General features: G+C 41.5%; 1 protein-coding gene across 3 annotated transcripts in view; it reads right to left on the bottom strand.

Moving 5' to 3' along the window:
* CACNA2D3 (calcium voltage-gated channel auxiliary subunit alpha2delta 3) overlaps window positions 1-26,828 on the bottom strand; it is an 829,919-nt gene that overhangs the window by 41,486 nt on the left and 761,605 nt on the right. For all 3 annotated transcript variants that reach the window (XR_002136724.2, XM_074313124.1, XM_074313125.1), the window contains 4 exons: window positions 17,049-17,124; window positions 14,387-14,439; window positions 12,830-12,885; window positions 3,412-3,523 (listed from right to left, as the gene is read on the bottom strand). Coding sequence is in view for 2 of the 3 variants with exons in the window: in XM_074313124.1 (XP_074169225.1) it covers window positions 3,412-3,523; window positions 12,830-12,885; window positions 14,387-14,439; window positions 17,049-17,124 (297 nt within the window). In the remaining variant the exon portion in view is untranslated. The remainder of the gene's footprint in view (window positions 1-3,411; window positions 3,524-12,829; window positions 12,886-14,386; window positions 14,440-17,048; window positions 17,125-26,828) is intronic.

Here is a 26,828-nt window from a genome sequence, read left to right as displayed (position 1 = left end):
AATGCATTGAATGACATGAAGGAGTTGAAAAATCCCTAAGTTTAGTAAGAGGTTAAATGCCATTTAAAATAGACCCCATCCCTAAAAAAAAAGGAAATTTTGAAACACAATTAACACACTTGAACCAACAAATACATGCTAATATATTAATCCCTGAACCCAGTTATTAGAGAATGAAACTGCAGTTGCTTTCAAAAACACACGGACAAGTACTAGAATACAAAGTAAGTCTCCACACATATTAAAAAATATGTGTTATGCAGACCACAATGTCATGTAATTAGAGATCCATAAACATAAAAAAATAGTCTCAAAACCCACATATTAAAAAATCTTAAAATACTGTTTTAAAATTTATACATAAAAATTGTGAAAATTAGAAAATTGTTAGAGCTACATAATAATGAAAGCCGTATGTATTAAATTTATGGTGATCAACTGGAATGCAGAAAAAATTACACAAATACATAAAATATATTATACATGAGTGGAGCTGAAAAAGCTAAGTGGCAAACACAAAATGTTAGGAAAAGAAACAACAGAAAACCCCCTAAAACATAGAAGAAATGTAATAAATACAGATAAGAAGCAAAATAAATGAAATAGAAAATCAAAGAAACAACAGAGAATCAGACAAACTAAATGATAATTCTTTGAAAAGAAAAAGAAAACAAATATATCTCTGCTCGTGCAGAGAGGAAAGGAGGAAAAAAACATGAGAGGGAGGGAGGAAGAGAAAGAGGGGAGAGAGAAGAAGAAGAAGGAGAGGGAGGAAGAGGAGGAGAAAGGGAGGGAAAGATTGATTTAAAAGGGGGCAAAATCACAAATATGCCAGCATTTTTAATCAAAAAAGAACACTATTAACAAATGCATGCAACAAACTTGAAAAGTGAGATGAAGTAGGGAATTTTCTAAGATATATAATCACCAAAATCATTTCCAAAAAACCCCTCAGAAATTCCAAAGAGATATGTAACCACTAAAGAAAGTCATTTGGTAGTTGAAAATTTGCTCACACAAAAACAAAGAAATAAAAACCTATCAGTTACTGATAGCATTATGGGTAAGTTTTACTAAACCTACAAGAAACAGTTAAGTTGTTGTAATATACAGTTATTAGAGAAAGACGAAAAACTCTCCAAGTAATTTTGTGACAATAAAATGACCTTAATAGCAAAACCAAATGACAGTACAAGAAAGAAGTATAGCTCACTCCCCTTTTTGGGCACAGATGCAAAAGTTCACAATATAATATGAGCACATGAATCCTGAAATATGGTTTCGTTTTTCATAATAATGACCGTCAATGTCCATCCTGGGAAAGCAAGTATGTTTTCACAATAGACAACCCATCTACTACTAAAGATATTTATATTAATAGTATATATATTTCATGATTTAAAAAATTGAATTATATCAATTTAACTCAACATATTAACACATTAAAATTATTTTAGGAATGAATATAGAAAATGTTTTTTATAAAATTCAACATCCATTCAAATTTCAAACAATAACAACAGCACACTCTTAAAAAGGTTTTCTTTGACTTAATAAATGGTTAACTATCAAAGACCTCTAGTAATTTGGGACACGGATAATAGTTATGGCTGCACAACACTGTGATTGTACTTAATGCCCCTAAATTGTACACTTAAAAATAGTTACAATGGTAAATTTTTTTATTATATTTTACTACAAGTTAAAAAACCCTACAGCAAACATCATACTTAACATAGAATTATTAGAAGCAATTCCTTTAAATTAGGAACAAGACACAGCTGCCTACTCTCACTACTTCTATTCAACTATGTTTCCGAAGTCCAGTGCAATAAAACACAAAATGATAGTTAAGAATGGAGATCAGAAAGGAAAATTTTTACAAGTGATATTACTATCTACACAAAAAGCCCCAGAGAATCTACACAGAAACTATGAGATCTAAAAGAACATTTCTTGGATATAAGGTACTCAATGTACAGAAATCAGTGATGTTCTCATATGCTAGCAATTACCAATTAGAAAATATAGTTTTAAGTATATGCCACTAATGATAGCAAGAAAAACTATAAGCTGTCTAGTTATAAATCTAATAGAAAATTATAAAACTGTATTGAAAGGCATAGAAAAAGATGTATGCAAATAAATAGATCCAGGTAGTTTCTCAGGGAAAAGGTTTACTATCAAAGATAGCAATTACCTTCAAATTAATACATAACATAGCAATTTTAATGAAAACCCTAGCATGGATCATGGGAACTAGTAAGCTGATTCCAGAATTAATATGAAAGAGGAAAGAAGAAAGAAAAACCAAGACAACTTAGAAGAAGAATAAGGAAAGGATATTTGTTCTCCTAAATATAGTCATATTATAAAGCTATAATAATTACAGAGGCATGATGTTAACATAGGTATACTGATCAACCATAAAACCTGGAAGCAGATCTGCTTATATATGGGAACTCAGCCTATGGCACAGGTGTTGTAATAAATATATTGGAAAATAAAGACTATTCAATAAAAGTGCTGGTTAAAAGGCCGACTATATGGAGAAGGACCAAATTAGACCCTTCATCGTGCCACACACACAAACAAATTCCAGAAGCATTAAAGTCTTAAATCTGAAAGGCAAGTCTTTAAATCACTCAGGATAAAAATATATGGGGCTATCATTATGACATTAGGGCAGAGACTAATTTCTTAAACAAAGAACGAAATGCACAAATCATAGAAGAAAAGAAGAATAAATTAGACTACGTTAAAATAAAAGCTAAAGAAAATTTCCATGTATCTAAGGACATCTATAAATGTGAAGAGACAGAAAGACACATATGTAAAGTATGCGACTGCAAAGAAATCGCACCCAAAAAACAGAAAGAACAGCCAAATCAGTCCAAATAGATCCACCACCCAACAGAAAACTGCCAACAGGAATGAAAAGGTCAGGAAATCCAAACAAACAAACAAACAAACAAAAATTTAAAAAGAGATCCATCCTCATTAGTAATCAGGAAAATGCATATTAAACCACCAAGAAACGTTTCTAATATATTAGATTTCAGTGAATACTGAAGATTTGGTGCCTTCAGTAAAGATAAGGACTTTCCTAGAACAGAGAGCTGAAATTGCCATCAGTTGAGGAAACACCAATTAAGACTTTTTCCAACCACCAACAAACAGGACTAAAAATTTCCTATATTCAAGGATGCATTCTTACGCATTTTGAATGCTTCCCAAACTCTAAATGATCCAACAAAGCCAAGTGTTTTTCTTCCTTCCGAGCTGGTGGAAATACTTCCTCACACAAGAGGGCAGCCATGCTTCCATCTCTCAAAATATAATCCCGTGCATGCCAGCGGCATTGGCCCATCTGGGAAAGCTCTAAACTGAGGAGGAAGGTGGGGGCCTTACTTGGAGCAGTCTTCACAAGCAATGTTCCCTGAGGTTTCCTTGATGGTACGCTCAGAGACAAATGCTGGATATTCAGTATCGCAAGGTTCCAGGGTCTGTTTCAATTTCTGGGCTGTAGGGATAAGGGGAAAAAAAAAAAGAAAGAAAGAAAAAGAAAACGTAAGGCACAGGCTTTATTGTGACTGGCAGCCCGTAGTAACTCAGAACACAGTTCCGCTCCTTGTGCTCTGTGATTTTTCTAGGCACAGCATAATGCATTATTTTCTAATTAGTCAATGATTTCATCTGCCAAGCAACTCTATAAGCTATAATTCCTCAAGCAGTTGTGTTGGCTTGATCAGCTATCATTTACGCATCATAAGAATTCTCCTTTCTGGGACATCAGTCATCGGGTCTCTGACCTCAGACTTACTTGAACTTAGCAACAAACACATATGTATATCTAAATAAATGTATAAAATATAAGTTACACCATATTATTTAGGGTGAGACAAAGGTCATGATACAATTGCATGGCTTTATTACAGAAACAAAATTGAAATATGGACTAGTAAAATACGTCATGTCTTTGAACCATAGCCATGAGCCTTATCCTACTATTATGAAGTTCCTTGTCCAGTAATACAGCACTAAATAACCCTGGTATGTAACTGAGTACATAGTAGGCACTTGGTAAAGGCTTGTGGTTGATCACATTATTTAAACAAGTTATGCCCAGCGGGCAACTTCCAAAACCTCTCTAAGTCTCAATTTTTTAAATTTGTAAGTTGGAGATAATATAGTTCTTCTGTCAGAGCTGATGGAGGGGTGAACAGCAAAGAAACAATATATGATGAGTACTTAGCACTGTGCCTGGAATATGAGTGCTAAGTGTCTAATAATAATAGTAATAATACTTAACAATAACTGAAACAATGCTAGCATTCTAATGAAGCCATTGAGACATGCAAACGTGAGGATGACAGATGCCACAGCACAGTGGCACAGTGCTTAAGGGTGAAGGCTCTGAAGCCAGGGAAGCTTTGAGTACGAGTCCCTTCTCCATTGCTTCCAATTAACCCTCAGTATTCTCATCTGTGGGAGACGCCAGTGGTACAGGTATCTTCACTTGGAGGTCTATTCTTCACATTTTCCCAGTAGAACACTCACAGCTTTCCAAACTCTGTACAACGTTTCTGGCTGATGTTTATATAAAATATAAACATACATTTCTAAATATGTATTACCTACCCTATAGGTTATATGCATACAGATAATTTACAACTGCACAACTCAATAGGATTTTAACAAAATGATGTGTGGACAAAGTCTCATGTTATACTCGAAATACAGTTGGTTGGATGTCAGCTCCACGGGTAGATGTTTTGTGGCACGTGCATCTGGAAGCCCACTGGCATTAAGTGAGCCATCACAGGGTTACGGAAAGCAAAACAACTGTTTGGTAACAATCAGATAACCATTGCGTAATCAGGAAACCATGCTCTAATAAGCATTTATATCATAATGTGATTGTTTTTTATAATATAGGCTTTTCCCTGACCTTTAATTATTTTGAGGAAATTAATTCAGTGTTTGGGATTGAAGTGTAGTACATTGTAATTTTTCCTATTTAAAACAAAAGGAAGTAGACTTTTAATCAGCTTTTTTTTTTTTTTTTAATGCAGAACATGTGATTTTCAGGAACTGGTCACTGACATAAACAGGAGGTGCCCATGCTAATTTACACGGTTTTTCTGAGGAATCAATGAACTAAAGCATCATAACTCTCAACAGAATGACACACACGCACTCTTTCTCACACATGCATGCACACACACAATCTTCATGAAATGCTAGCTGTTCTAGTGTTACCATCCACATGCCAGGAGTTGGGCTAATTGCGTAGTAGCTAAGAGCTGAACTTGGGGGGTTGTGTATTTGCTCCCGCTGTGTGATCGCAGATGAGTTTTTAATCTCTCTACATCTTGTGTAGAGAGTGTCTTCACGTGCAAAATGGGAATAACAGTACCTGCCTCACAGGGTCGTCTGAGGATCGAATGAATTGATACGTGAAAGGGCTGACACATTGTGAGTGCTATTTGAAGGCCTGCGCTTATTGCCACCATGACAGCTACTGCATATGTCATTTCACCGAATCCTCAGGCTGTTGGCCTTGCCAAGCCACATCTTTTTGGTTAGAAAAGGCACGCAGATGGCTGCCTCCCTCACTCCTGACTCCACTGATGGTACAGTGCGGATAGCTGTCAGGCTCCCCAAGGGCCACGTCCCAGACCCTGTCTGTCCCCTTGTGGCCTGCAGTGCTAGCTCAGAGGAAGCACACGTCTGCTGAATAAATGAATAATTCTCCTGAATGGTGCTTTTCAAGCAAATCAAATGGACAAAGGAAACGTGAGACTCTCAGTCCGTAATGACAAACTGCCTGCCTTCAGGTGGAGGGTGAGGTGAGTTTAGGTGGCCCAAGCCCCACAAACAACACAGAGAGGCCTCGGTGGGAATATTTTCCCAGTTCTTTTCCAATGTCTCTGATTTTGTCAGGATGACCCCTTTGCTTTAGGCTAGGGAGCAAATCATCTTTTTAATCATCTTTCTTTCATTTGCTCTTCTATTTTTTTAACCTCGGGAGGCTAAACATAAAGTTGGGAAGCTTCCTTTTAGTATTTACCTTATTTAAATGTCAAAAAGTGAGTCGGATGAAATGAAATAAGGATTAAATAAATAGCATAGATTATAAGTGAATATGGCACAAGCATACAGATGGCCCAATGATGGTAACAGCTAAATTTATTAAGAAATTATTATGTACCAATGATGTCCTGCTTTACATGAATTAATTTATTTGACAGAAAAACAAAAACTATGAGGTAGAAACAATTGTTACCCCTGTTTTGCAGATTAGTGAATGGAGGAAAGGACTGAGTAAATTGCCCCAATTTATCCAGTGAATATGTGGCAGAGCCAAAATTTGAACTTGGGCTGTCTGGCTCCAGCACAGATATATTTAACTGCTCTGTGAAGCTTGGCCAATGAACGAAAGGAAGAAAGGTCTTTAGGGCAGGCTGAGAGAGGCCGCATACGTGATTTAAACAAGCCCGATAATTGCACCATTTCTAATTCTAATTATCTGGGCCCAGTTACCATGGAATGAGTCCAACAAATTCAATGGCAAGACTCATTTGGCTCTGATCCTTTCTGGAGATGAAATTTTTCACAGATACCTGTACCACTGGCGTCTCCTACAGATGAGAATACTGAGGGTTAGTTGGAAGCAATGGAGGAGGGACTCGTACTACAAGCTTCTCTGGCTTCAGAGCCTTCACCCTTAAGCACTGTGCCACTGTGCTGTGGCATCTGTCATCCTCACGTTTGCATGTCTCAATGGCTTCATTAGAATGCTAGCATTGTTTCAGTTATTGTTAAGTATTATTACTATTATTATTAGACACTTAGCACTCATGTTCCAGGCACAGTGCTAAGTACTCATCATATATTGTTTCTTTGCTGTTCACCCCTCCATCAGCTCTGGCAGAAGGACTATATTATCCCCAACTTATAAATTAACCACCCCCCTTTGACAATTGAAAGGTACCCATACTAATGTGGTGATAAACTGTTGAGTCTATTTGCAGCATGACTATAGATTGGCTGGAGGCTGTTTGATGTGCTTTTGGGGAAACACATTAATTATCATATAAAACCATGGCTACATTTAATCTAAATAACATGGTTTATTATAAAGACCTTTCTTTGTCTGGAATACTATGGAAAACACCACTCTATATTTGCCAGTCATTACTATCTAGTCTTGGAATTTCAAACCAATGACCAAGGCTACCAGCGATCCAATGGTACTGTTTTAACTCTTAGGCATTTAAAATTCACTATCTGACAAAGGTCACAGAGCTCAATGAGACTGATTCTTTCCTTCTCCAGAAAGGAAAACTGGGGTTCAGAAAGCAGACATAGCCTTCCTTGAGTCCCACAGAGAGTGACTACTCACCACAATCATAATTGACTTAAACAGCAAAACCATCACAGCCACCACCATCCCAACTGACACTCACTATGCGCTTACTACGTGCCAGACAGCATGCTAGGCCCTTTGATGGATAGAATCTTTGCCATCACATAGTGAGCAAGGCCCTGCTGCTGTCTTGTTTCACAGATGAAGAAACTAAAGCTCAGAAAAATGAAGATGCTTGCCCAAAGTCACACTGCTGTTAAGTGGTGGGGCCCGGATACATACCCAGGTGGTGACATCCTGGAGCCTATGCTCTTTGTCATCACACTGTTTTCCCTTCCGCCCCAGTTACACTGGGTGCAAAGCTGAAGCCACTGTGACCTATCACTCACTCACTCACAATGAAGCACCCACACAATTGAATATCTTTAATTTTCCCTTAGCAACAAATGTCCCTGATGAGAATAACTGACTTGGGTTCACAGTAATTATGTGCAGACAATGGGGAATGAATAGAGTTGCCATTTGAAAAGCTTTCCTCTTCTTTTGTCTCTTGAATGCACCCCCATTCATAACCGGGTGCCAGCAAGCTCCATTCTCTTTGTGCAACTTCGCCAAAATGATACCTTTGTGATAATCAAGCAGAAATGGGCTTCCACAGTCCCCTTCATTAAGGAAATGAAGCAGATAAACAGTGTAATTATGGATTCCATTTTTAGCTAAACAAAGATGTATGTCTCAGCTCAGGGTCTGTATCTCGTGAGGGAATGGTAAACTTAGACTGAAGAAACCTGGCAAGTCAATATAGTTAACGGTGCTTGAAACTTTTCTCTCCTTACACTGGGTCTAAGATTTACGTTTACATTTAACAAAGACATCCAGGTGACAGCAGCCCCACAGATGAGTTTATTTACTCTCATTTGATTCACTTTCTTCATCTATTAAAGGGAAAAAGTCATAGCTGTGCCTAGCAGAGGGCTTTAGGCCTGAATGTGACATTCTCGGGCACAGCCTGCCCAACGTGGGGGCTCCCAGAAGGCTAGTTGCCTCTCTCCCCGCTGTCTCGTTGAGGTGGCGGGTCTTGGTTTAGGTAGGAGCCCATTATCTATCTGTCTGACTTAGGAGCTTCATAGAAAGGTTCAGTGACAAATTCTAGCAGTCCCCACCTGTCAGATATGTTGAAGGAATCTGAAGATAATCTAATGCCAGCACTCTGGAAATGGAAAAGCACTATATGTTGACACACTGCGTATCAATGATATAATTATTTGACAAAGTTTTTCGATAGTCTGTGGGGAAAAGTTCTCATGATGTGGCAATGGCATGAGACAACTTGGATTTTTTCCAGAATCTTTTTACAAAGCTTTCAAAAACAGAAACAGAGAACTGAGGCATCACATTATTCCTCTTAGCTAAAATTCTGTCCACTGTTGGTCTGGTGGACAGGGAAGATGGAGAGAGGGGATGTGAAATTTCAGAATGGGGAACTTCACAAGTTGCTGTAACCATCAATGAGTGCAGAGACCATGACCTCCTTCCTTATTTGTCATCCCCTACCCCATCCCCATACTCCTTGGTCGACACCAGGGTTTCTCAACAGTGGCTCTACAGTAGTGCCCCCATACCCATGGTTTTGCTTTCTGCGGTTCCAGTCACCTGCAGTCCGTCGTGGTCCGAAAATACTAAATAGAAAATTCCAGAAATGAGCAATTCATTAAGTTTCAAATGGTAGGTAGTATGACGAAATCTCATGCCCTCTGATTTCACCTTGCCTGAAACATGAATCATCCCTTTGTCTGGTGTACCTGTGCTGTAAACACCACCTGCCTGTTAGTCATTTAGTGGCCATCTCGGTTTTCAGAGAGAGAGAGAGACCACGGTCACATACATTTTATTACAGTATATTGTAATAATTGTACATTTTATTATTAGTTATTGTTGTTAATTTCTTAATGTGCATAAGTTATACATTTAGGTATGTATGTATAGGAAAAAATATAATATATGTAAATAGGGTTTGGAACTATCCACAGTTTCAGGCATTCACTGGCGTGTTGGAACATATTCTTGGCAGATAACAGGCGACTACTCTATTGACATTTTTTTTTCTATTGACATTCTGAGTCTGATAATTCTGTTGTCAGGGGCTGTGTGTTGTAGGATGTTTAGCAGTATCCCTAACTAGATGTTAGGAGTGCCTCCATCCCCAGGTGTAACTAACAAAAATGTCTCCAGATGTTGCAATGACCAGTGGAAGGCAAAATCACCCCCAGGTTGAAAACTACTGGTTTAGGCAAAGGTCACAGGTACTCAACAGAGACTTAGAAACTAGTTGTCACATCTAAAGGACCAGAACAAGGGTGTGGGCAGGTGCCTGTGTTGGCAGATCACGGGGAAGGTGAGCGGGCCCAGGTGAGAATGTGGGAAGTGGGAATGGAGACTGGCATGAAGAAAGAGGGCATCCTCAGGCTCACCATCAAAGCCCTTCGGCCAGGGAGGGGCAGGCACACCGGTGTGAAGAGGAATGCCCAAAAGTAAAGCACTGAAGACAACCAGCCTGCTGCCCTCAGCACTGAGCACACTCCTAACAGCCAAGCGCCTTCCAGAAAATACCGCCACCACCCAAACACAAGCACCACCCACCAGGTGTAGCATCCTTGAGCTGCATATGTCTTGCCGAGGACTTTGCATGCACTGTGGAATTCATTTCCCACAACCGCATTATGTTATAAGCTGACCAGTGAGGAAGTCAAAGCCCAGAGAGACCACATGATTTGCCCAGAACATCACAACTCGCAAGAGGCAGAGGAAGGCTGCCTGACCCCAAAGCTACAGCTTTTCATTTCTTGGTGAAACAGCCATTCTAGCTCCCAGAGTTCAACGTACGATGCAGAAGGTGGAGTGGCTTGTCCCCAGGCATGGGTGCTACAGAGAGAGCAGCCATTTAACCAACTGGCTCTATTAACCTTCTCTTAGCCTCTATTAAACTTCTTTCTTCCTTTTATCTCTTTGAATCTCATTTATCTTTTCTTAAACCCCTAATAGTAAAAATGTAGAAAAGCTGGTCAAAAGAAAACTAAATTAAAAAAACAAAACAAAACAAAAAAATGCAAGTACCCACTTAGTAGGTTCCTTCTCGTCTCTTTTTCAAATCATGTGCAATTTTAAACAACAGCAGGTTCACGCCACAGGTGAAATTTTCTTTGGGGTGCATGATAGTCTTTGCTTCCTAATTTACCTGTCGGTCTCTGCTCACTGACTTCCCATTGGCTATCCTGACTGCCGATACTATTTAACTCTACACACTCTTCCTCCAACATTGAATGCTTTTGGGGGTACATCCAGTTTTGTATATTGTTTTTCCTTGTTGTATTACTTCATTTCATGAGCACTTTTGATCTTGATAAAAAGTTTTCAGAAACAGAATCTTTTAAAAAGTTTTCTATGCCCTTCTATGGATGGGCTGTAATTTATTTTTAAATGTTCCTGTTGTGCATCATTTAAAGATTTGCCAGTATCTGCAATTCTTAAGTCTCAGGTGACGGTCACCCTGTCACAGAATCCCTGTTCCCATCTCAGTTAATTTCCTTAAGCTCTATTTCTAAAAGTGGGATTGTGGGCATTCACTGTCACTCAAAGATGCTACCAACCCAAGAGGAAGAGGCAAGGGTCAGCCCCTGCCTGGAGGGTCACCAGGATAGTGTGTGTGTGTGTGGATGAAAGCAGAGCATCTGGTTCCTGCCCCACTGGGCTGTCAGCCTCCCAGGATGGAGCTGACCTCAGACACACGTGGATCACGTTCATTGTTATCAGACGCTGCTCCATGCAGGTGTACGCATGCGTAGAACTCTCTGCATGTGTTACTCCATCTCATATTCCAACCAACAAGAAATTAATGAGTTCCTGAATTTAGGCAAAATGGGTCTAGTTGTAAGTTGCACAGCTATGATGCCAGTGACGCTAACGATCACGCCTGGCAAAAGAAAGATGTGTTAGGGCATTTAGGAAGCAAAGGTAGCGCACGGGCTATGCACTGAAGAGCAGTGTTATGGGATAACAATGCTTAAGACACAGCTCCTGCCACCAAGAAATTCTAGCTTGGTGTGAATCAAACAAACTGAGTCAATAATGGTGAGGAAGGGCTGGGAAATGGGTGAGTTGACTGGGACAGAAGCAAGAAGGATATGTTGCTAATTCTTCCTGGGAGAATTGAGGGAATTCTCAGTGACTGGGGTCTTAAGGGAAGGGAGAGCAATGTCCTGCTGAAATACAGAAGGCGCCCAAAACATGTATACACATTTGAAGAAAGTAGAACACTGTATTAAAATTGTAATACTCAATATATACCGATAACAAAAGATGAATCCAAGTTATATGTAGACATTTTTGGGGGCACCCCCAGTATATCCAGCACCTGGGGGAATGCTGATACGTTACTAAGCTACCTCTTTTTGAATGGCGGATAATTAAAAATCATCATTGTGGTAGCGGTCTGCTTCTGCCTGGCATCCCAGGTACAAAAAAAAAAAAAAAAAAAAAAATCAACATGAATAAATGCACAAAGGAAAGAAAGAGCAGAGTGTATCTGAGAAACAGCAAGTGACTTAACAGGCGGGGGGCCAGCTGGGAGACAAGCCTCATTAAAGAGCATTAGTTTGTAGGGCAATGCGGACTCAAGTATTCATCACGGTTGGGGTCAACGCTGTCATCACCATTATCATGAATTAATTACAGCCACCACTTTCTGCGAGCTTACTGTATTCCAGTCACTGTGCTCAGCACGGAACTCAATTTATCTCATTATACACACACACACACACACACACACACACACACACACACAAATGATGGGAGATAAACAGTATTTATTATTTTGCTCTTTGGCTTCCTGCAGGGAAACTGAGCCTCGTCCAGATCAACTAACTTGCCACAGGCCAATCTTGGAGCCAGGATTCAGATCCGGACCGATCTAATGCCCCATGTCCTGCTTTGAAGCGTCTACGCATTACTTGCTCAACTCATGGAAGGTTTTTGTGCAGGAAAAGTAGTATGATCAGATTTATGTCTTGTGAGGGTGATTGTCAAAAAGAAACAAAAACAAAAACAACAGCGCAGTTATCTCTTCCTTCAGGCTGAAAACAGCAGTGTGTCTGTCTCCCTTAGAGTTTGGCAGTGCCTGCGAGCGTTTTGAGGACTTCACCTGTGCAATGTATGACCGGAAAGCCTTAGTTAAGGAAACAGGTCAAAGTGTATACTCAACACGGGCTGAATGAAGCCTGGGGAATTTTTGTCAGGCTGGAAGGTGCTGCACCCAGCACAAAGAATGCCTTTTGTGACAGAGCTGAAAAATCATCACTTTGTCCTGGGTAGTTTTATACGAGCACATCCCTGATGAAAAGTAGCCAGTGAACCCAGGGTTTATTGCTCTGAGCTTAGAAACAGAAACCAGTTGCTGCTTACCTTTAGCTGTCATATCTGAGTGCCACCAGCTGCAGAGGTTAAATTCCACTAGGAACCTGAACAGGTGATGGAAAAGCCCAAAGTTACTTGGTCATCCACACCCTGAATAGAACGGTGACATCTTGTTATTCAGCAACGCTCACTTCGTTTGAAAGAATAACATCAGCATCTGGAGATATTAACACAGTTGGTCCCGGTATCATTGAGTTTTCACTGGGCTTTATGTGTGATAGGGTATTTTATCACCAATGCCAACCAAATCCTGAAATCAGGTTTTCCTAGTCTCAAGGACTCTGCTGAGAAATATCCTGCTTCATAGGCAAAAACAGTTTCTAGTTAGAGTTTGAATCCATAGTAAAAAGTCAACTTCTAAAGGGCTTCCTTTGCCTTGGTTCAGAAATACAAATAGAATATTCTTTACTAGACTATGATCTGCAGTAATAAAGGATGCTTTCAAACCTTATACTGCAATGCAAACTTGTTTAGCCGTGTGTGATTGTGTGTGTGTGTGGTGGCGGGGGGGGGGGGGGCAGATGGGACAAACTTCTCTTTATGAAATTATACCACAATGCAAATTTAAAACATTAAACTTTCTTGATTGCTCACTAAGAATGCAAAAAATATATATATATATATAAAAACCATCCTCCAAATGAATGGGACACACCAAAATTCAGCCATTTTCTTTTTTCCAGGCACATGGCTATCTCTAGCAACTAACTCTCAATCAAAATCCTAGTATTACCTGTTACTGTATTTTTTTTGTTTCTTATGTGTATGCAGAACTTAACTCCCCACTTGAATTTATAACCTTGCTAAATGTTAAAGCAATAGAAAGGCAATGTTCATCGATGTCTGTTCATCAAATACTTTCTCCCTTAAACCCACAGAATTGGAACCTTAATGGGGAAAATAAGAAGAGAATTTGGTGCAGCTTAAATGACCTGGTTTCCATGCCTGTCCATTTCTCCCTTTTGTGTGACATAGTGTTTCTGTAATGTGTCATCTGGAAGTCAAGCCTTTCATCTTTGTGCCATTTCAAGTCTGACCTAAGTCACAGATGCATCCAGCTCCCTCCGAACAGGACCGAAAGTTGACAGGGTAAACAATTAAATCACACCTGAGAAAAGTCCCCAGCCCCTGGCCCATGACTACACAATCCCCACTTCTATACATGGCAAGACATCCAAAGTAGCACAGTGGACAGCCCTGGCAATTTGTTCTTTTGACCACAGGCCACCCAGGCTGCATTAAAAACAGCCAGACATCTATGTTAAATTTAACAGTAACCACAATACATAAATTTGGTTTGTGTATTGCAAGCTGTTAGTCTGCTAAACAATTACATAAGGGCAAAAGCAGTGACCATGAATAACTTAATAAAAGATAATTTTTTGGTCTCAGCATTCAATATGCTGAGATTTTCAATGAGGTTATCTCGGAGTATTATGAATCTAATGGTTATTGAAAGCATAAAGCAGAGACTCCCAATGCACTTAATCATACAAAAGAAAAGTGATAATATTTTTTTTTTAAAAATGTAGCAGTTGTACTTACAAGACAAATTCTGTCATTATCCATTTTACTGCAGCAAGGAAGGCATTATAAGGCTGAAGAGAAAAATTTAGTTTATTAAAAAAAGGATCAGACACAAAATGGAGTTTAACTTAAGGCTTTACATAAAGACAATGTTATTCTTTTAGAGAGATTGATATCATGTTAAAAAAAACAGTGAAGCTCTAGCTAAAAGATGAAAATGGTTGGATACTGTATCCCAAAACTAACATTTTAAAACTTTGAACTCCCCTGTAGTGAGATGTGATTTACAAGTAAAATAAACATGATCTAATACAGGGGTTATCTCTGGGAGGAAAAAGGAAGTTCAGCAAAGGATGCTTAAACCTTTACCCTCTAGGGGCTAATATTTCACAGCCTAATGTTGAGGGGCTGGAATCATATAACTAATTTCAAATGGTAATGTACAAGGCTGCCCCTCGGAAAGGTGATTCCCTGTTCTCCATCACTGTATGTCATTCATTGAAATAAGCAAGAATTGCATATACTTGATTTTAATGCCTTCCATGAATTATGTATGATGCAAGCTGCCTTTTCTCACACTTCCATATTTGGACTTGAAAAAATGATAACCATATAAACATGTGATTTTATCCTTCACTCTATAAAAGAAGGCATTGACAGCCTAATCTTTATTTCAGAATATTTTAATTAAGAAAAGTAGTTGGATTGTTTACTCTGTGATATTTCCTATGTGGATAATTCAATTTCCTGGATTCTGGAAAATACCAAGTCTTCCCCTCAGTTAGTTCTTTGTACTTAGGTAGGCCAGATATGTAAGTGGTGGGCAGATTTGAGAGACAGGCAATGACATTGGCAAAGCCCAGGCTCCAGATGGCAGGTTCAGAAAAATCTCAGGACCTTTTCTGGTTGTGTTTAGGTATCAGAGGCCTGAAATGCCTAATCCTGGTTTCTTAAGCAATGACTGCTTAATTTTACCTTCTGAGCATTTTGATGGTAAGGACTAGAACTAGGAATGGGGGCGGGGGGGTATCCAATTTTCAATACAACAAGAATCAGTTTATATCCCCCTAACTATTCTTGAAACATCCCTATTTCAAGCCAGTAAGTAAACTGAACGACAAATATCAACTGGAATTACTCCCAGTCCACCCAGATTTCAGACTGGATCTCTTGCTCTCATTTGATTGAGTGTATCACCATCATTTCCTGAATCACCAAGCCCTCCGGATTAGGGTCAGATAAAGACATGAACTATTAACTATTTCCTAAAATCAAATGCAAGCTTGTAGGCCTGTGGTTTTGACATTTCGAATCGTAGGACTTGAAAAATAATCATCTTTCTTTCAAATGACCCAGATGGTCAGACCATGGGACAGTTTGTGTCTTTGCAACTGCTGGGATGGGTAGTGACATTTCAGCAGTTCTTGGTAGTGTGAACCTGAGGGAGGAAAGAAGAATAAAGGGATTAAGGAGGTGGGGAGGGGCAGGCACTGGGGCAGCTGCCCTGAGGCCAGAGGGACAGCACTGGAGCATTTCCTGCCAGACACTGGCTCAATGTATGGATAAACAAAGGGATTATGTAAATACAGGATTAAAAAATTTAAATGCACATTATCATTCAGAAGAATAAAGCCATTGAGCTTTTAAGCCTAAATGATGAAAACATATCTTGGGAACATTTTAAGTCTGGAAATATTCATGCTAAGGTTAGGAAAGTTGAGTTTGGAAAGACAGGTTGATTCTCACTGAAAAACAGTGGTTTTCAAAATGTCCAATTCTTAGTTCCTAGTTGCTTTGTAAATATTTTCTAGCTCTGACTCATTTCTTGTTCCTTGAGGGTAGGAGAACTGTGTTAAATATTTGGTTTTTAAATAATCCCCTTGCAAGATTGTACATCCGCAAATGAGAAGGTGTGTGTATTTTAAAACCAAAATGAGTCTCAAGTTTTGTGTTTCAAATGAAATTTTAGGTTAATTTTTAGAATTTACAAAATAATAACATGTAAGGGTTATATTTATATACATATGTCCGATTATATTGAAGTATCTATATCTATTTTTGTGTGCGTATGTATATATGTGTTCAAATTATTGGTGGTCAAACTTACATTGCTTACACATTGTAAATTCTATTTTTAAACCGGGAGCAAATGATAGCAGTTAATTTCTAGCAGTCTGAAAAGTCATTTTCTAATGCGACAATAGCTGTCGACCGATTCTCAACTGTGACACCAGCCATGGAAGCAGCTCCAGGGAAAATGATGTTGAAAGTCACTCAGCAACAGCCTCATTAAGGTCGAGAATCTATGATCAAAATATGAATTGGTATAATGGGCTAACAGCTCAATTACAAACCCAAAGGAAGATTTCCGTGGGACCAAACCAAATTGTCTTTTATATAAGACTAAGAGAATCCACAAAACTTGCCCCTTTTTCTGTCCATCAAAAGGGGGCTGCTGTATTCATCCATCAAAGACTTTAGATCTGTTCCTCATTCACATAATAGCTGAATTTGGGTTTAGACAGAAGTGACTTTTCTTAACCAGTAAAGTCAGGAAATACTTTTAAACCTTCATGGTTTTGAAAAAGATAACTTGATTGCCCCAGAGGAAAAGATATGCTCACACACAGAGACAGATGGAAAGGTGCAGCTGGTTTCCGGGTGACTGCACTGTACTTACGTCAAGTAGCCCACGGGCACCATCGCTGCTCTCCTTATTGGCCCGACACATGGCTTGATAGTCATAAAGGGTAATTCTGTAGGGAAGAACGGAAAGGAGCTTCACTAAAGGGGCAAACACAGGAACCAAACGGTGCCGTGGACCAACCAGCAAGGTCAACAGTCACTAACACTACCATCCAGTGCAGCAGTGACAAACACAAATGTATGCAGACCCAACAGGGATGGCAAAAAGGTAAAGGGGACCAACGTTTTGCCACCCCCAAAATGTGCCTTTTGAGATATTGATTTGAAGCTGGTTATTAAGAAGCACAAGACTCAGAAAGAACCTTTGACCCCTCCCCCTTCCTGTCTAATGGAATTCAGATGGAAAGGCCTTCTTTAGGCGGGGACTTTTAGCATGTTTACCTTAGCCTCTTTGAATTAAGTATAACAGATAGGAAGGATCCACCACACATTTGTTCTACAGGGGAGACCCCATTGTTCCTGGTCTGCCTAGCAGGAATTTGTTTGCCAAGTGTTCCCTCATTCTCCTCTCCCTGTGAACTACCTACTTCCCCCTGGAAATCCTAGACCTCTGCCCCTTCTCCTTTGTCTGGAATGGCATGGAAACCTCAACTGCCCTATGCATTTCAGGTCAAGTTCTTAGGTCCTCCCGAATGTACATTCATAGAATAAACTTGGGACGCTTTCTCCTGTTAATCTGTCTCTGTTAATTTGATTATTAGCCTAGCTAGAAGAACTTAGAAGGTAGGAGGAAAGTTGTATTTTTTTCAGCCCCTACACCAGGAACATGGCCAAGTCCCGTACTGGAGACACAGTCATGCTGCACTTGTGTAAACTCAGAACGAGCTCAAAACGGTCCTGTCTTGATTAGCGAGATACTGAGTAGCCTTTCAGAGACAACAGACCAAAACCACAAGTCACGCAGCTGAGTAGGCACAGAGAAGAGACCTTTGACCTCCAGCTGCACCTGGAACCAGAGTCTTCCCCACCCTTTCCCCAAGCAACCAAAGGATGGGGACATCACCGCAACATGAACAGTAGCACCCTTTCAGAAGCAGAGGGTCCGTTGTCCAGGAAGACCCTGTGCTACGGTAACACTTTTTAGCATAAATGGCCAAGCTCCAAGTCCCGCCAATTAAAACTGGCCCTGCCAGCACTTCCACATACCTGTTTCCTCTGTACCTTTAAGAACCTGCCCCATCTCCTGGATCAGGCAGTTGGGCTTCTGAGCTTTAGCTTCCCGTTCTCCTGGGGGAGCCATTCATAATAAAATAGCCAATCTTTCTCCAGTGCAACACTCAGTGTTTAGTGTTTGGCTCTGCTAGCACCAGGTAGACAAACTCTTTCTGGTTTGTAACACTTGAAGAATAGACAAACAATGGTATTGGGGAGGAGAGGAGGAGAAACCCCCCCAAATTGATGAAATAATCATTTTGGTTTGACAGGAATGATTTGCATGAACCAGGATACTCTAGAGCAGGGGTGTCCAAACTTTTTTCAACGTTTTTCACCAAGGGCCATATGTGGTAAAATACACAAACAGCCGGGTCACTCACTCTAGGTGAAGTACGTATTGCCTCACCTGGTTTATTTAAGTAAACTAAATATATTTTTGGAATTTGCTGAGGGCCAATAGAACATGGATTGGCCTGTGGGCCGCAGTTTGGACAGCCCTGCTCTAGAGGAACTATGCTGTTCTGAACGGGATTCTGGGGTCTGGATGGAAGGCACCTCAGCCATGTCTCCAAGGTCACGCAGAGCTGGGAAGGGCCATTTCAGATTAAGGAATGGCGGGATTCTGTCTCTCGCAAGCACTAGGAGACATGCCTGGCCCAGGATCAGCCCAGCACTTTGGCAACTTGTTGGAAACCAGCTGGCTCATTGGCTTAATTCCCACTTCCAGTCCCACCACCACAATACTGAGTGTATTCTTACTTTTGAAAACAGTGCCGTTTATGAAACAAGAAAATGTGCACTTTTTTCTCCATTGATGATAAGAGTATAGCTTTTCTCTCAATTATGATGGTTATTCAGTTGCAGAGAAGTTCTACTTTATAATCGCTTCAGATATTTTAGTTTCCTATCAACCATTTTACAAAGTAAAGGAGAATGGCAGTTTCTGGGAGCAAGTTAACAGCTTTTAGATGGAGCAAACACCTTATTCCAAAGGAGACATGCATTCCATTCTTCCCCCCAGCTCCCCTTCCCACTATTCTGGGCACCCCAAAGGACAGACACTTAAAGTCCAGCCTGAGTTACATAACAGCTGCCAGATGACATATTAACACTGCAATACTACATGAACTTCCCCATGACTGGAAAGAATTCTCCCCGCAGGAATTCCTTTCTAGAATAATACAATGCTTAATGTGGAGCATACTTAATGCTGTGCTGGAAATGGACAACCAGCCAAGTATCTGGGTCAGGGAAGTCCCCAAACACCCTTCTCACAGAAATCACTGACAGAGCCCTGATAGTAACCCAGCCACAGAGTCAACTGCAGACCACAATTGGTGCCTGCCTGGCCCAGCCTGCCAGTCTGCAAACACATCTACGGGATTTCCACGGGGGACCCTGGAAAGGCTTTCCAGGATTTGGCAAGAATTATTGTTGGCTTCGTCCTTTTCCTACTGCCCGACTCTGTCTCTGGAGCTGAAACTTGGGCCAGAGCCGGGGTGAGAGGCACATGGGTTGAGTGGAACATGCGTGTGCGTGGGGTCTTGTACATGTGGATGCAGCACGCCTTGGTTTGAAACGTTGGTTCTGCCATTCATCCAGGGTGAACTCGTGTGCAGGCTGCTCTCCCTCTTCTGAAGCTCCCTTTTCTCACTTGTAAAGTGACTCAGAGGATGTTCTGAGGTTTAAATGATTAGGTATGTAAAAGTATGCGCACATACTACGACAGAAGGCCTAATTTTGTTCTTTGTTAGAGTCTGGGCTCTTAAAGCTACACTGTTCCCAAAGGCTCAAATGACGAATGGCAGCATGGCCTAATAGTTAGAATGCCAGCTTTGAAGTCTGTGACACCTGAGCATATATCCTTACTCATCAACTTATTACAATTTTTTTTAACTTTCTTGGTGCCTCAGTTCCCTTATCTGTAAAATGGTGAGAGTAATGGCTACCTTATAGGGTGGTTGTGATGATTAACTGAGATTACATATGTGTTGTATTTAGCACAGTGCACGAGACAGAGGAAGCATTCAACAGAAGGCAGAGTTGCAGCTGCTGTTACAATTTATTAGTATGGTTTTCATTGCCATTATTAATTAATGGGGGTGGTGTTTAATGTAATGGGAATTGACTCAGGCTTTACCCAGCTGGTTGGAGGATGGACAGGCCTCTTGGTTTTCTTAGCTCACTGACACATATGATGAACTGTAAAATTCACACATTACTGCAGTAAACTCATAAAGCACCTTCAGAAGCTGTGCTGGGGTTATCAAGAGACGATGCAGGGAATTCTGTTCCTGGGCTTCTTAGCTGAGGACCATGATAACAACTGATGTCTATCGAACTCTATTCGGCAACCATGAGCAAGGTACTCTTCTAAACATGTCCCTACAAGATAGTTTTAATCATCCCCATTTTACAGACAGGCAAGGCAAGTCTCAGCCAGTCGAAACAAGGTACCCAACTCCACATACCTAACAAGTGGCAGAACCAGAATTAGCTGGGGGCCAAGCTGTTCCTACCTCACTGTATCTTCTCCTCAGCAGCAGTCTGACAGATAGAATTCAGCCCTGCGCCTCATCCTAGAGTCCTGGTGGAATGTCCCAGGAAAGGTTGCCCAAGATAAGGTCTCAGAACCAATGTCCAGAATCAACTTTCAACCCAAGCTGAGGGGCCCGGCTGGACCAGCTGGCTGGGCTAGCGAGAGCCTCTTGCCATGGTAACTACCCTGACAGTCAGATGGCAGGAAGCTCAGGATTCTCCTGGGATCACTGTCAAAGGCTGTAGTTTACATGTTGGGGCCAAACTCAGTTGCTCTGCGGCAGCCTCCAGGCCAGGGTTCCTGCCTTTCATTTTACCTGGAAGCTCTCCTGATACCATGGTTGCTACGGAGGTTACAAAACAAGCCTGCCCTGTCTTCTCCACACTTAGACAGCTTTAACTAGATGTTGCAGAAAGAGAGACTTCCAGATTATTACCCTTTTTGAAGTGATTTTGTTACTGTTTTAAACAACTCCATTTTGTGGCTACCTGCATCCTGTTCGGCTGATTATGGTTAAAGAACATGATAATTGCCTGCTTTCATTCGGCTCTAAAATAAGCCCCGAGAGCATCGGGCGCAGCCCAGGATTGGTGCTGTGCTGCTGCCCTCAGCAGGGGGAGTTTATTCTTATACAGATAACATGCCTTAATCCCTATGGCATCACCACCAGGCAGCTTCAACCCCTGGACCTTATCATTAGCATCTCGTGCTCCCTAGACAGGTCTCTTTGAAACTTTGACAGAAGGCAGATATGGTCTCTGAAGAAGAAGCTCAAAGCGGTACATCCAAAGCCTGGACAACCCTACACGCTCCTGGACCGGGTAGAGCCTGAGATGACAGGCCCATCACATGAGGGCTTGTTGAAAGCCATTTTGCTGATTCTGTTCTTTTCCAACTCAACAAAAATCACAACCAACAAAAACATTTCTTCTAAGAATTAGAAGGTTGAATTTCAAAGGCATGAGCTCAGCTACTTTAGGCTTGTTAGTAACTGTGGCAACCAGCATTTATCAAACATCTATTCTGCGCCTGTGCGGCCAGGTACCTTACCTGTAATAACTCAGTGAGTTAACTCACTTTTCCTAAACAGTATGCCTAAAAACCAAACCTGACACCGCTCAATGATCAAAAATACAGCCCTAAAAGCCAGACAGGGAGGCATCTGACATAGAGGCCTGCTGTGGGACATATTTAAGCCATTTTAAATCTACAGTTATGAGAAGAAAAGTGACTCACGAAGGTAGCATGTAAAATATGTATTCTTTGTTGATCTGTAAAATGTGTTGTCTGGGGCAGCTTTCAACTTGCAAGTGATAGGCTACGGGGCAGGAACAGAGGGTATTCTCAACAGAGCGGCTGTGGCCATGGGAAGCCTGACTCGTTTTTGACCTCTCAGAAAGCCAGGGAAGAGGAAAGCTCAGTCCTTTGATGTGAGTGCTAATAGAAGATCCAAAAGGTACTCTGCCATCTCTCCTTTTTGCATCGGTCGCCACAGCAACTTCTCACAGAAAATGCACTGCTCTGGAAGATGACAGCAGCACATCGAACGCAGCAGAGATGTAAGTTTACACAACCCTGGCCTTGCTGCCTTTGAATGCTCTGATAGGAAATCACTAGAACAAATCTAGTTCGAGCACCCATCATTAGCAGAGAATAAGTGTCATGTAGCTGCACTGGCCCGGACCCCAGCACCCAGGATATTGGGGCCACTCAGGGTGCAGTGCAGGACCAGAGAGAGACGGGAGCTGTGAGAAAAGCCTCACTTATTCTATACATTAAGCTGGTCTGTGAGCACCAAATGCTTTTCATCGACAGGTGCTGATAATATTTCAAAAAGAAAGAAAAAAGGTTTCAGATAGTAATCACATTGGCACCTCACCCAGGTAACAAAAGCAGTAACAGGAAGAAATAATCAGTTACTTCGTGCCAGCAGTGTAGGCATTACCTCTGATGTCAGGGGCATGGTTATATCTGAAGGCTCGGAAAGAGAGCCTGCTCCAGGGTTCTTACAGCGCTGCTAAGTGGAAGGGCTAGGATTTCAATCTAGGTCCCACCTTCTGTAAAGCTGTGCATTTCAACTGCCTCCCAAGCATGGATCCCCACTGGATATCCTGCTCCTTCGGGGGACCTTGGGGATAGGTCTCAGCAGAAGAATCTGGAAACTGGGATATAAGCTCACTCTCAAATCCTAAGGCCACTTGTGAGTATACAGTTGGGCATTTGTTTAAAATAGCAATTCTCAATCCTGCCTGCCCTTTAGAATCATAACCTGGGGGACTTCAAAGATTTTACATACATGTTGATGCCTGGACATCACTCCTCCCCCCAAGATTTCATTGGTCAGGGAACCAGGCATCAGTTATTATTATTAGTTTTTACTAGTTCTGATATTCAGCCAGGGTTGAGAGCCATGAATTTCAGAATGTGATGTGTTCCACTTGCCAATTATATCTTGCGTGTTTTAGTTTTCTCCCCTCTCAAGTTGACTGTAAGTGCCTTACAGAGAGGAACCGAGACTCATACAAACCAGCACATCATCCCTGGGCTGAGGACCAGTCTGGACATGTGTAGGGGTGTGTTATGGGCTGAATTGTGTCCCTGCACATGCCCATGTTGAAGCTCTTACCACCAGTACCTCAGAATGTGACTGTATTTGGAGACAGGGCCTTTAAAGAGGTGATTACATTAAAACGAGGCCCTCAGGGTGGGCTCTAATCCAATTTGACTGGAATCCTTGCAAGAAGAGAAAATGTGGACATAAAGGCCATCTGCAGGTCAAAGACAGGGGCCTCAGGAGAAACCAAATGCTGGACTTCTAGAAGGCACCTGGATGCTGGACTTCTAGACTCCAGAACTGTGAGAAAATAAATTTCTACTGAAGCCACCGGGTCTGTGGTACTTTGTTACGGCAGCGCCAGCAGACTAAGACAGAGCGCTCACTCCACTCGCCAACCAGATGGGTGCCATCTACAAACCTCAAGGATGAACAGAGTTTCTAACTTCCCTGAGGGCAGCAGCGATTTGCTGTGAGTGCTCCCGCGCTGAGAAGAGAAAGTCCTCTGCTAGAACATGGCCCTGGAGAGCCTAAGAAGCTTCCAACATCAGAATTATCTGTGCCCCCTCTCTGAGCAGAGGACTGCTCTCCCAGCCACATCCGCTTCAATTTTGGGTCAAAGGAAACATGGATGCCCAGGGGGCACACCTAGCTGGCCGCTTCTTTGCCCACTCACCTGCCCCTTCCACGAATATTAGCTTTACTTGTTCGACTGAAGGGGAAAATGGAATCAGGATTAATCCCACATAGAAAAGATTAAATTTCTCTTGCTTCTTTGTTTGAGTAAGAAGTAGAAGGAAACGGCTGAATTCCACTTAAGCAATGAGTCAATGCAAAACCCATTTGAGGCCAGCAATATGCATGCTCGGGGAGCTTCCTTGCACTCTGCCAACGTCATGAAGCCATGTGTACATTTCACAGCCACTGCACCACGGCAATGCCTGGGCTGCACTCAGCACAGTGTGGGGCCCGTAACCGAGGCTCACGGCATCCGTACCTAGGAGGCTGGTGTTGCCATTATCACTGAGTCCAACCCAACAGGTGTTCCTGCTTTCATTGCTTGGGGGCAGGCATCATGGTCAGACCAGTTAGATGGTGGCTCTGACCATCTGTGTCCAGGATTACTCGGGACAGATGGGAAGTGGGGAGACCTAGGAATTGTGAACACAGCCTCATCCTTGGAAGATTTTCAGAGAGGATATCACAGGAAGCCAGGTGCACTGTGGAAAGGACTTGTATGGTCTGAAGCAAACAGGGGAACACTGGATGTGGCAGAGACTATCATCGTTTCCCAATATCCATTCTCTTCTTCTGCCAAGCGGGACCCTGGCTTCTCAATATGCACATTTCCCAGGTTTCTTTGTAGCTACATGAAGCCATGTGATTAAGCAGAAGTATTGCATGGAGTAAATCCTTTAATGAATAAAGCTTTAATTAATTAATAAAATATATTTATTACAAAATGTTAATAAAGAATTGTAATTGGCCTTTTGGGCCTCCCTGAATCCTCCTTCTGCCAACATTGATTGCAGATGTGATGGCTGGATCTCAGGAGCTATATTGGACCATGAAGTAACCTTGAATTTAACAGCCAACTTGGAGGAAGGTAGATAAAAACAGACATAGTCATACATCCAAAAAGGTGTGGCCATACATTCCTTCACGTAAAAGAGAAAAAGACGCTTATATTCTTTAACCCCTTGTTATTTTGTGATTTCCTATTATTTCTAGTAGGACCAGCTACTAGTTGATACGTTGGACTCCAAATTTGATTGAGAAACTTTCTTTCACTATCTCTTGAAGCAAAACACGCATGTATGTAAACAAATATCTCTGCAGAAAATGCTTTAATTGGTTCCAACTACGGGACAAGATGAGTGGTGATTAACAGACCATGGTGTGGAAGCTGGAATCCAAGACACATGCGTTCAGACTTCATCTTCCTCGCTCACTGCTGTGGTGAACTTGGACAGGTTACAACAACGCTTGGAGCCTCTACTTCCAGTTCCACTTTTGTCAAGTGGAAAGAGTGATAGCGGTTTCTTCACGGAGCTGTTACGGGGATTAATTAAGGTAATGTATGTGAACCGCTTGGAATAATGGCTTGCCTGTAGTTAGTATTCAATAAACCAGACATGCTGTAATTATGAGGAAGGTGGTATTGTTGTAATTGGGCATCCTCAAGCAGCAGTTTGAGAATTTTAAAGAACGGTCCATTGGAATCTCCACGTCTCTGCACTCCAGAAAGTTTGGCCCAGAAACGCAGTTGTCCGAGCCAATCTGTCTTCTTGTTCCCTTCAACGCCACCTTTGACAAAGCATACTTCTGTGGACATGGTCAGGTCAACAGGAAGCCAAGAAGCCATTACATTCATTACATGAGTTGCTGAGTATTAGACATCAGTGGGGCAGTCGGCATTAAAGGAGAGCAGACATCCAAACATAACAGACTTCTCTTTTAACACTCTCTAGACTCCAAGGCCGGGGCATTCACTGAAATGTAATGTGATTACCAAGGACAGGGAAAGCTCCCAGTCACCCACCGTCGTGCCAGGGCAGTTCCATCATATAGAAACAAGGGTAGAAATGGTCCAACTCTTGATTTCTACCTGATGTGTCACCTTTTTTTAGAAAGGCAATTAAAATAGCAGAAGGAGCCACCACAGGCAATTCCACACAAGTCAACTATGCTAATAAATGTATGTGTATGGGCCGAGGTGAGGGAGACATTCCCCAGGGCCCGAGGGAAATATGAATGGTCCTGGAGAGGTGAAAGCTCAGGCATGTTGCACCAACTACAAAACAAAGAATACAGAACCAAACAGAAAAGACACGGCCAAGAGAGATAGGAACTATCAGTAGCTCCCAAAACCAAAACAAATTATTAGCAAGTGGTCTGTTTCTCTGTAAGCCAAAGGCCAGGTGTGCCCAATTGGTCTTTCCTTCCTCAAGCTTAATTAGATACACAAAGAACAAGGGAAGACCCCTTGGCAGAAACCACAAGAATGTTTGCTAAAAGCATGCGTTATTCCATTTAACCCTCACTTGCAGGTCGATGAATACTTTTTTCATTTCTACTTTGCTGCAGAGAAAACTGAAATTTAGTGAGTTACAGTTGCCAAAGTTCAGGCAGCTCCGAAGTGGGCAACATCTCAACAGGTACCCAGGTACTTTCAACTTCGTATTTCTTGTCCTGGGCTATAATGAGAATCACGTGGATGTTTTGAAAAAGCATCAATGCCTGGGCTTCACCCCCGAAAGAATTGAATGTGAATCTCTTGGGGCGCATAGGTGTCTGAAAAGCTTCCCAGGAGATACTAACAGACGCCAGGCCCATAGGCCCACCCCCAAGGTTGTGCTGTGGAGGTAACTGCTATGCAGTAACCACATTTTGGGGGTCATTAGTAGTGACTTAAAAAAAAAATGTGAAAAAAGATCTCAGACTTTTGGAGCTCTGATCCAAGAGCTAATCTTATGTCCTTGTTGCAATAGCTTTGTAATTTGCAA

The sequence above is a fragment of the Rhinolophus sinicus genome, linkage group LG10 (genome assembly GCF_036562045.2).
Source record: "Rhinolophus sinicus isolate RSC01 linkage group LG10, ASM3656204v1, whole genome shotgun sequence".
NCBI classification, from domain to species: Eukaryota; Metazoa; Chordata; class Mammalia; order Chiroptera; family Rhinolophidae; genus Rhinolophus; species Rhinolophus sinicus.
The sequence above is the reverse complement of the archived record's forward strand: the minus strand, read 5'-3'. Positions and strand labels throughout refer to the sequence as shown.